The sequence below is a fragment of the Temnothorax curvispinosus genome, unplaced genomic scaffold, assembly GCF_003070985.1.
Source record: "Temnothorax curvispinosus isolate PA1 unplaced genomic scaffold, ASM307098v1 QBEX01002370.1, whole genome shotgun sequence".
Classification (NCBI taxonomy): domain Eukaryota; kingdom Metazoa; phylum Arthropoda; class Insecta; order Hymenoptera; family Formicidae; genus Temnothorax; species Temnothorax curvispinosus.
In genome coordinates, this window is record NW_020212150.1 from 208683 (window position 1) to 219924 (window position 11242).

Genomic DNA, 11242 nt, shown 5'->3' on the forward strand with positions numbered 1-11242 from the left:
GAGTAACAGTGTCAACATGTTTGTCGACAAAGAATCGCAAATCGCAACATACTATTATCTACACTGTTATCTGGAATAAAAAAAAGGTTATAAATACGAGAGAAGTAATCGTTTGTTTTATTATTCAAATATGAACAAAGAATAAACACAATCTCAACTTCCTATATATGTATATATATATGTATGTATAGGCAACAAGGTGCATCTCTTGAGGTTGCCTGGAGTTACAGCTAAGTCCAGATAATATAATACTATAACTAATGCTGGATTTTTATCACACTATGACATATATTTATAACAATTATATTAATAATCGCTTTTACGTACTTTTAAATTAGATGTGTACATTCATTGATTACCTTGGAAAAATCCAAGTCCTTTAAAGAAATAAGAAAATCATAAAATTATAATTTGACTATTTGCTTCTTAATAAACGATTCTGGTGATGATTACTCAAAATGATACAGACAAAGAAACAACATTAATCATCTTTATGATAATGATAATGATAATAATAATAATAATGATAATGACATACTATTCTACACATTAGCAATTACACGAATTTATATTTGGTTTTCTCCCCAAAACGATGGGAAAAACTTTGTTATGCCTTATAGACCTAGAAAAAAGACTTGGAATATAAGTGTGCTGTTCGTGTATATTAATCTTTGAAAATTTGTAAAAGCTATCTTCGTAGAAATTAAAGACTTGCCAATACATGCCCCTTCGTACTTCATTGTTTATTCGCCTACAGTGCGCTCTCAGAATAATAACTGTGGAGAGCCAGAGCAGGACGGCGGTAAGTAAAAACTGTGTATTCTTTAGTAATTGTAACACAAGTCAAAACATCATAATTGACATCAATTAGTCTCGCGAAGCGCCAATAATAGCTAAAACGTACAGGAAGATATTGACGACATCAAGATACAAACTCAACGCGGCAAAGATATATTCTTCCGGTGAGATAGAAAATTTATGTTTTCCGCCTATCATCATTTGCGTATCGTAAATCAGATACATAGAGAATATTAGTGCGCCGAGCGAGGCGTAAACCAAAGTCATAGTTTTTCCGGGCCAGATCATTGCGATAAAACCGAAAATAATTAAGACGAGCACAGCGACAAACAAGACAGTGTGCAATCCGGTAAAATCGATTTTTGTCTGAAATGCAAATAACGTCAATCCTAGACAAACCGCTGCTGTAATTCCAACGGCCAGCATGACCTGCAAAAGCATTTCAATGTAGAGACATCAAGTTTGTTACATATTATAACTTACATAATAATGTAGTACACGAGTTATTCCAACACATCTATACAGTGGAATTAAAATTGTAACAACTTACCTCTTCCGATTTGTACGTTGATGCAGCTACAGACATCAGGAGAGCCTCCGCCAATGTAAATAGGAACAAGAATATATAGTTCATCGGAGCTTTACGTCTCACAGAGGTACAACAAGCCATACATATGATCAGAACAATAGTCATGGCGAAAGCGATCCAAAATACTTCTGAGTGTCTCATAACCCATTGCTGTGTCGGTTTATGATAAAGGAACAGGCTAATCATTCCAAGAGTGATGACCAACTGACACATCAAAATGCTATACACTTTCCTATAAAAGAAGAATATATATTTATGTATATGCTCACATCATATATTTTGAAGCACATTAAAGAACTTGGCCCATTTTCATAAGGGTTTTGGGCTATCCATCAGTCCCAGTCATCAATCATGTATAATTTTGTAGATAATAATGGTAGTATTAAAGAAAAAATAGTTTTAGATCTTCAAATCCCTGCCGGAAGCAATTTTGACCGAACAGCTCTCGATGATGAGCCATCGAATGAAATGACGTCATTAGGAGGTCAGAACTGCTTCTGGTGGAGGTTTGAAAATCTAGAACTATTTTTTCTTTAATATTATTATTATTTACAAAATTATATATGATTGATGACTAGGCCCGGATAGTCCAAAATGGACCAAGTTCTTTTAAGAATGATATCTGATATTTACCTAATAAAACCGTTCCTGATAGTTTTGTCATTAAACTCAAATCCTTTGATCTCATCCTGCATAGGATCTTCCGCATAAGCACCGGACCCGTACATCCCTGGATGTTGTGGAGGTATCCCTCCGAATCCTGGACCAACTGGCGGCGGCGCTTCACCGTATGGTGGACCCTGTGGAGGTATAAATCCTGGACCTATAAAAAAAAAATAGTAAGCTCGATGAGCAAATAACTGCATTAATTTAGGCTGCGTTCCGATATTCACTGCCAGTACTAAAAATCTATAGTGTAGGTACGTTACGTAAACTATAGATTTTCAGTATTTGCAGTGAATATCGAAACGCAGCCTTAAGGTGTTTTAAATAACATTCTTGAATTATATGTATATCTACCTGGTGGATTTCCACCGGAGTAAGGCGGTGGATATCCTGGTTGTTGAGGATATGGGTAGCCTTCCTGTGGTGGCGGGTACCCAGGATTCTGTTGAGGATACGGATATGGACCTGCACAGTCAAATTTGAGAAACTTAAATATTATTGACGTTCCAATATAATGCGCATGTGACCTCGATAAGCAGTAACAATTTGAGGAACTCTGTGCAGTAACAGCAGCCACTACTTTTACATAGTGAGTGTTTTATGTATAAAACTAAGTTTCCATGACTGTGTGCGCAATTGGCTTCTTCATGACACTTGCAGATTATGCTTGATATAATTTGCTGCTGTATTACATGAGTATATGAACTGTAGAGTCATGTCAATGATGACAATCAGTATGTCAACATGTTACTGCAGAATTGATAAATTTGCTTTACTCTCAAATATTGTTGACTACAAATAATCATTATATGAACAGTGTGCTTTCGAATGTGGGTGGAATGATATATCCTTTTAAGCAAATGATTATACTAGCTGCTGATTGAATGGCTTTTGATATGGACCCCGAATATAACACAGTTAACATAATAAAATATAGTAATAAAAAAATATATATTAAAAAACGGAAGGAAAAAGATCAGAACCTTGTCCTGGATAGAACCCCGCACCAGGTGCTTGCCAAGTTGTCATCTTTTGGTTTTGTTTTAGCTGAAAAAGAACCTATTATTATAACTAGGCCTTCTTTGAGGAAAAAAAAAGAATATCAATGGAACTCCGATCAACAAATGTGCATTGGCAACCTTAAAAATGTGTAATATGTAGAATTATTAAAAGTAAACTTATCCTTTACTTTTACATCAATATTATACTATTTTACTTATATTTTGTATTTAAAAAAGCAAATAAATCGCCGTAATATAAAAACAATAAAAACATATTAGTTTTTTCATTAAAAAATAAATGTTATATATTCCTGAAGAAAGTTTTACTATAATTTACATATCTAAAATCTTGTATCTTTTAGTTTATATTAATTACATTATACTCTTTATTGTTTTCTTATACAAAAAGTGCTCATAAAGAGTAAAAAATATAGAAGCACAATGTTAAATACCCAACAGAATTAAAGATATTAAGGTTTTACGCTTTCAAGGAGTGTCATGGACAAATATCTGAAAAAAATCTATACTTGTCCCCACTTAACGTAGAACCTCTGAGTCATACATAAGTCTATAACCTATAAAAAGTATCTAGATCATCTCAATTTTATTTATATTTCAGTACTTGCAGTTTTATTGTCTTTCAGTACTGAATAATTTTATCTCTCTTATCAAGGAAAGAGATAAAGAGTGACACGATGTGAAACTGACATATAATTACTCATAATCACAACAAACAGAAAAATTTGTCAATCAATGACTCATTAATAAACATTCGCCAAATAATTTTGTGAGCATGTCGTTATTATACTGTAACAATTGGTAGTGATGATATATTAGAAATGAAGGCGAAGGACCCAGCAAATTAATTATCTCAATTACACACAGTTAGTAACAGGCATGAATACGAGATGAATATTAACACGTCCGCATCAACTGTTCGGTCTATAAAAAGAAGAGGATTCACACACACGCGGAATAGACATTTGATAAGCAGTATTTATCACTTCAGATGTTGTACTTTGTAGCAAGCGTCGGAGCTTAATGTTTACGACAGTGATGCAAAAGCGATGATGCAAAGAGATTTCGCATGGTTACTCGCGAAAACGCAATAATTTAAGTCGCGAAGCGAAGCAGCAAATTTGCAATTTACCGAATATGTTCGCAGGGCGTATTCTCCTCGTTCCTCGCCGCTATATTAGAACGATTAGGACTAAACGTCGTTTCTAGATAACACGTAATATATATCTCGTCGCGGTAATCGCGATTTAACAACGATCTGTAATCTGTAATACGTGTTGTCACTTTTCCTGGAAAATGTACGGGCAGATGCGCGCGCGTACTAACATACGGATACACGAATGTGTGTACATGCGAGTTTGCGCGTGTATGCATATGTATACATATTCAGTATTATTCATCCGTGATAAGCATCAATACTCGATGAAGTAGACGCGACGACTCCCGATTGTTATTTGAAAAAAAAGATAAAAGAACGTCTCGAGGAGGTTCGAACGTTTCGAACGGTTCGAACGCACGCAACGACACGACGGTACGCCGTCCCGTCCAGATCGATTTTTCACGACGGCAAGGTCACGCGTATCATCGAGCCGCGGTATAATCCACCGTGATTACAGTGCCCGGCACTGTATTATGGGTCGGCGTTTCCTTATACCGAACACACGCCAACGCACGCGAACGTGCAGCAAATTGAAGGGACTCGCGCGAGGCCGTATTCCGGCAAGGGACGACGCGAGAGGGTAAATACGTCACACGATTCGATGCGTCACCCGTCGTCCTATCTGGAATATTCTGTAAATAGTCGTAATCGATAATCGCCGTCCTGCCGAATACCACATGATGATGCGGATGATGAGTGTATTTACCTCGTTTCACGCGCGGGACCCCGTTTTACTCGCCGTGCCACTGGGTTTTAGCTGCTGTGGGCGCACGTAAAACTGTAGCGTAGCGCGACCAGACGCGGACGATTGCTATTTTAACTCGGAAGTCGGACGACGCAGTCGCACGTATCGCACCTCACGACCTCACGCTCCGTGACACAAACACCCACAAACACCCGATAGCCAACCTCCGATTCCGGGTTATCGCGTTTCGACTGAAGTCACTGAAGTGTCTGAAGTGCGCCGCCGATGCCGAATCCGAGCGACGCGAAGTGGGCCGCAGGTCTGGGGACTTGGGTCACTTGGGGAGTGCCGCGCCGGAGCGCTTGCGTGTTGCTCGCATCTTCGTCCACGTTGCATTTTCGCACCGCGCACGAAAAATCCCCGAACGTTTCCGGCCGGATTTTTCTTCTGCGAACTGAGGAAGAACGTTCACGCGAATGCGAGAAATAGTAAAACTCGGAGGGCCACTATTTGCAACATCAGCTGTTAACTTCTAACTTGCAATAAAAGTTGGCGATTTCGAAAGTTAACAGTCGGTTAGAAGTTAACAGACGTTGCAAATAGTGGCCCTGAATCGCGATGTAAACTGAAATTATAGTACGAGGATGAAATTACAGTACGTGTCTATTTCTCTCGGAACGTTGACGCACATTTCAGTATCATTTCAGCGATAGCACCTCGAGATCGTACTTAAGACGATCGTAAATATAAGATTGGACTATAAATACTGCCCTTTAGTATGTGGCCTAAAAAACTCGTTACGCGTTAACGTCGCCTCGGTAATATTAACAGTCGAAGTAAGGAGTAAGAAAGAATTAATAATTCAAAACAAGATTGCACCGATGCGATTTTATTAAAGCCGTCCAACCGTGAATAAATTCCATTTTACCTCTTATCAAATCATTATTTTATTACCGACTATGGAAAGTTCGCATACCTACAAAATAAAAGCCATGAAAATAGAAAAATTAACAATAGTGTGTATATATATATATATATATGTACTATAAGATAAAAAGATTGAATTTAATCCAGAAAATATTCGAAAAATTATATATTATTATTATTATGTAATATTAAAATTGTATATTAATAATAATAAATTAGATATTAAATATCGATAAAATATAAATAACGTAAAAATTTTAAAATATAAATTATGTTAAATGGAATACTCTCTCTCTCTCTCTCTCTCTCTCTCTCTCTCTCTAAACAATTTAAAATCAAATTTTATATATAGATTATTTGTAACTTCTTAATATTTATTATTTCAATTACAATTATATACGTGCAAAATAATGTATATATAATATAAATAAATCGTCAAAGTTATCAGGAAAATATATTTCGATAAGAAATAAACAAAAGTTGAGAGAAATACATTACGAAGTTCATCGAGAATGTTGCCACCATCAGAGAGAAACCTGAGAGCGGCCATTCCTTTATTGTTCTTTCTGAAAATGCATTTTTCAACGCGCTATCTGAGAAAGTGCAAATCAACGTCGTTTCGCTCGGTAATAATACATACGTGGTTTGTGTCCATGCTATCATTCATGTCCAAACTCAGAATCGAGATGATTGTCGGTCCTTGTCTAACTTGGTCTAACTCATCTATTCATCTCATCTGTCTCTCATCTCGGCTCTATGGCTGGAGTCTTAGATAATTAAAGAGGTGTGACATTGAGGTCGATCACCTTACATTTTAGAAGTTTAAAATACAAACTGCTACATTGCCTAAAATTAAAGTTCACACTTCTATATAGCCTAAACAGGCCTAAATTATATGGAAATTAAAGATGAGTTAGACAAGGACCCCGACAATCTCGACTATATACATATGAACCATGTGCCGGTCAGGTTTCTCTCTGCTCTACCCAATGGAGACGATGGAGACATTACCATAATACCATATTTTCATGTTGCTCCATCCACGTGCGTGACAATTATGGTTATGTTTGGTATAGGCGCATCAAATATATTCGATTGTATGTGAAATTAGATTTAATTATAAGAATAAACATCTAATTATGGCTTCGTATCGTATACACAACATAAGATTTTACAACCTGGAGCCGAGATCGGTGACCTGCTTGTGTCACGAATCAAAAACGAAAAAGTTAGCCCTGGCAAGGTTAGACAGCACATTTATTTATGACTTTACATTTAACATTTATGTGGTAAACGCGTGATTTTATCACGCGCGTGAATTTTTTGCGAATACTTTCTAATTCCTTTTTCCTTTCTGAAGGAACAACAATTCTATAGAAATCTGGAATGTAGAGAACGCACCATTTGTTGAGTGTACCATAGCCGGTCATGCTGAGAACTCGGTGGAAAGCATCCTCTGGATCGATTCTAGGCTGTTTTCGACAGGTCTACAGGGTGCGATAGTCGAGTATGATTTAAAAACGCTGAGTATCAAGCACCAAGCCATGGTGATAGGAGGAGCAGCTTGGTGCATGGATGTGAACCAAGAAAAGACTCGCTTGGCTGTTGGCACGGAGGACGGATACATCAATACTTTCACCGTGTATAAAAATAAACTGATTTATGAGAGAATATTTGATAAGCAGGAAGGCAGAATTTTGTGTATCAAGTGGGATAACACGGGCGAGATGATTTATACAGGTTCCACGGACACCATCAGGGTATGGAGTGCCATATCTGGACATGCGATACATAAAATGACAACTTCCAGAAGCAATATCAAGAAAACCACGATAGTTTGGTGCCTCGCAGTCACTGATGACAATATAATAATATCCGGCGATTCTCACGGCTTCTTATGCTTCTGGGATCCACAAATGGGAGTCCTAATAGAGTCTCACGAAAGCCATACAGCGGATATATTATCTATTACCTTGTCGCATGACATGAATGTGGTATATTGTGCGGGTGTAGACCCAGTTGTGAGGAGCTTCTGCAAAGTTATTCTAAAATCAAGTGGAAAGCCTCAATGGGTGAAAGGAATCGAGAGAAGGTTACACGTTCACGACGTCAGAGCACTCGTAGAAGCTAGCGGAAAACTCTATTCGGCTGGAGTAGACGGGTACCTTGCTGTGTCCAGTTACCCACCAAAGAATCTTGTAAAATATCCTCCGCTGTTGCAACCGCCCTGTGCCATAATTTGCCGAAAATCTAGATGTATTTTGTTACGGTACGCAAACTATTTAGAGCTATGGAGACTTGGTTCGGCCACTAAAGATCCTCCAGAATTAGTACGCTCCTCCATGCTGCATCAATTAGACGAAGAACCTATAAAACTGTTACAATTACAGACCAAGGGTGACGAAAGCATCATCTCTTGCGCTATTAACAAGGACTCTAAGACAATCGTGTACTCGACAGACACTCACGTCAGAGTGTTCAACTTTGACGTGGTGGAAGGAGATGCTCAGCTGTCTAGAAACGATACCGATTTGTCCATGAACCGAATACAAAAGATGTTGTTCAGTCCAAACGGCAAGTTATTTGTCGCTATTAACAACGATGGCAGTGAGAACACTGTAACGCTGTTCAAAGTGGCTAAAAAGAGTTTGAGTCTGATTGGGTCGTTCCAGACGACGAAGGAATCCATTAAAAATATTGGTCTCGTTTGTTTCTCTCCAGACAACAGGTATCTCGTATGCGCGGACCGACAACGCGGAATCGCCGTGTATTTTATCGCTGACGGTGTAACGGCAGAATCGCTCAAGGCATGGCAATTGCCCAAGTACAGTTGTCCACCGACGGCAATCGCCGTGCAGAAGAATACACTCAATCTGGTCATAGTGTATTCCGATCATAAGGTAAATATAGCGTGCTACATATACAACGATTTAAAATGAGTAATACGCGCATCGCGCATTATACGTCGACATTAAAATAATGACCGACTTCGAATATGTACCATCGTAAAATACTGTACAACGTTAATGACTTGCGGCAGTAAAAATTCACAATTTACTGTTAACTGCTACTGTGGTTTTATTTTTACGCGACGACGTTACACGTAATTACCTCTATAATTCCGTTATTGAATTATCCGTTCGTACAGACTTTATGAAGTCCTACAGTTTATTACCTTTTGATATGGGCAGTACTAAATTTTAAGACGTACAATGAGGCATGTTAAAAAAATCCATATGATCTAAAGTGAAAGACTGGAAACAGCAATTCTAAAATTAATATCTTGGAACGAGTACAATATTGATGTTCTTAATTTTTCAAGATATTAAGATGTTCTTGTTACTGATAATTATGCAAACGATAATTGATTTTCAGATCGTCGAATATAATATTCCTACGAAGACCTACACAGAGTTTTCTAACAACTTGCAACATCGATTATCGAAGCAATGGCTAGCGCGTCCATTCCCGATAACGAACATCATATTCGATCCGCGCAACGAAAATATCATAATCATGCAGGACGATTCGAGCGTATATATTATCAATAAAAATAGTGAATTATTAGATAAAGAAGCGAAGATTCCTAAGCGTGAAAATGGAGAAAACGCAGAAGATAGCAATTCAATTTCCAGCTCACAGTACAGCTCTCAACATACGTTCCAAGTTGCCAAGAAATATAAGGTAACATTGTTAATTAGAACTGTTAAGTATCTGTTTTAAATAATTGATAGTGCGAAAGAGAAAAAGAAAGAATTGTGATTTTAATATTTGCAGCATCTCGTCTACTTAAATTGGTTGAACGACGAAGAATTGGTTGCGGTAGAAGTAAATCCTACTTCGCTCTTGGAGAAATTACCGCCCACGCTAAAACAAAAATTCTTCGGCATGTAAATATTGTATAATAATATGACATATTATTATTAATAATAATAATAATCAATTATTTCATTTTATTTTTACATTAAATTTTACGACTGGAAATCGCTATTTCGAACGTGCCATTTCGATATTTCGATCTTGTTTCCAACATATCCGATAGTTCTGATTGGGCTAGTTTAAACCAATCACTTGATATTAAATAGTAAATAACTAGTAAATTAATTTGATTATTGGCTGATCAGCTGAAATATACTATTTGATACGCGTATCAAGAGATCGGTGTAAACTAGGCCATAAATTTCTTGTAATAATTCATTATTTCTTGCATCACTTAATAATAATTAAAATAATTCGAATTTAGTTTCTATTATAAAACAAACTCGAAACGCGCCACACGGCAACCGTAGAGTCGCATTCGAATCCGTTCCACATTTTCTGCAATTTTTATTGTCTAAAAACGAATCTTGTACGCGAATAATTATCGCGAGTGCTTTCTGTAAAAATTATATCCTCGTATTCGATAATTACCTCAGCTGTTTTTGTGATTTTAAACTCTATAATTATTGCAAAACGCGTGTGAGTTTTCATTTTATAGTTAAACTGCGCTAATCACATTTCTCATAGCGATTCGCTACTTCATCCATTTCTAATATATTTATTAAAAGATATAGAGCCGGTTTCACCAACATCGATCAACTGTAACCTTCGATTAAACTCACTCTTATTTTTTCCTAACTGTCCCTCTTAAAAAGAAACGAAGAGTGAGTTCAATCGAAGGTTGCAGTTTATCGACGTTGATGAAACCGGCCCATATTTCGAATTTTTTTTCATGCGAAATAACTACGGCCATCTTGTCGTTGCTTTGGCCACTCGGTTGCTCCGAGATTCGCGAGATGGCTCTTCGATAGTGGCTCGCCGCGAACGCGAACGGCGCGGGCGGTCAGTTAAGAAACGCGCCGCGGCGATCGCTGAATCGCGTTCGAATCCGCTACGCATTTCCCGCGACATTTATTCGCCAAAACGGCGCACGACCGTCGCCACAAGTACGTGCACATTTTCGTCCTGCCATTAATTGCGCCGATTTATCTTTCTCGTAATAATTCGTCCTTCCGACCATTCGCTTAAGCGTTCGCCAAGATACATATGTAATTTTATTTCTCCGCGAAGTAATTACACGGCCATCTTGTCGCTTGTCGCTGCCTCGATCGCCCGTTAACTTCGAGATTCGCGAGATGGCTCTTCGATAGTTCTCGAATCGCAGTCAGTTGAGAAACGCGGCGATCGCCGAGCCGCGCTTTCGAATCCGCTCCGCACTTCCCGCGATCTTTGTTGCCTCAAAGTGATTTTCGTGCGCCAATAATTATTGCGAGTGCTTTGCGTGAAATCCGAATTTCTGTCGAGTAACGTATCGAGCGTGTCAAGTTGTTGTTATGTGATTTCGACGTTGGTGATTTGCTGTACATGGAGTCCATCGGTCATGCCCTCGTCGCGTATTTCATCGACACGGATAATTATCG

At 38.0% G+C, this 11242-nt stretch overlaps 2 protein-coding genes across 3 annotated transcripts; one reads left to right on the plus strand and one right to left on the minus strand.

The window, feature by feature from the left end:
- Positions 1-94: 94 nt before the first annotated feature.
- Positions 95-5241, minus strand: LOC112451558 (protein lifeguard 1-like). 2 transcript variants are annotated; one of them, XM_025011210.1, is made up of 7 exons: positions 4938-5241; positions 4205-4863; positions 3037-3100; positions 2408-2518; positions 2021-2210; positions 1349-1619; positions 95-1227 (listed from the first exon to the last, which is right to left on the minus strand). In XM_025011210.1, the coding sequence occupies exons 3-7, from the start codon at positions 3080-3082 to the stop codon at positions 868-870; spliced, it is 978 nt and encodes a 325-aa protein (XP_024866978.1). In that variant the 5' UTR covers positions 3083-3100; positions 4205-4863; positions 4938-5241; the 3' UTR covers positions 95-867. The 2 variants fall into 2 exon arrangements, with proteins under 2 accessions (XP_024866978.1, XP_024866976.1); XM_025011208.1 differs by lacking the exon at positions 4205-4863.
- Positions 5242-6377: 1136 nt separating this feature from the next.
- On the plus strand, positions 6378-9972 carry LOC112451551 (U3 small nucleolar RNA-associated protein 4 homolog). Its single transcript, XM_025011182.1, has 4 exons — positions 6378-7086; positions 7204-8743; positions 9219-9527; positions 9621-9972. Exons 1-4 carry the CDS (start codon positions 6983-6985, stop codon positions 9735-9737), a joined length of 2070 nt encoding a protein of 689 aa, XP_024866950.1. The 5' UTR covers positions 6378-6982; the 3' UTR covers positions 9738-9972.
- Positions 9973-11242: the final 1270 nt, after the last annotated feature.

Bases quoted from the DNA above. Each gene is read 5' to 3' on its own strand.
- LOC112451558 (XM_025011208.1), bottom strand. From the start codon at position 3,082: ATGACAACTTGGCAAGCACCTGGTGCGGGGTTCTATCCAGGACAAG. The intron at 2,519-3,036 runs GTTCTGATCTTT...TTGACTGTGCAG, and splicing joins GGGGTTCTATCCAGGACAAG to GTCCATATCCGTATCCTCAA. The intron at 1,228-1,348 runs GTAAGTTGTTAC...ATGCTTTTGCAG, and splicing joins CAACGTACAAATCGGAAGAG to GTCATGCTGGCCGTTGGAAT.
- LOC112451551 (XM_025011182.1), top strand. From the start codon at position 6,983: ATGGCTTCGTATCGTATACACAACATAAGATTTTACAACCTGGAGCCG. The intron at 8,744-9,218 runs GTAAATATAGCG...ATTGATTTTCAG, and splicing joins TAGTGTATTCCGATCATAAG to ATCGTCGAATATAATATTCC. The intron at 9,528-9,620 runs GTAACATTGTTA...TAATATTTGCAG, and splicing joins AAGTTGCCAAGAAATATAAG to CATCTCGTCTACTTAAATTG.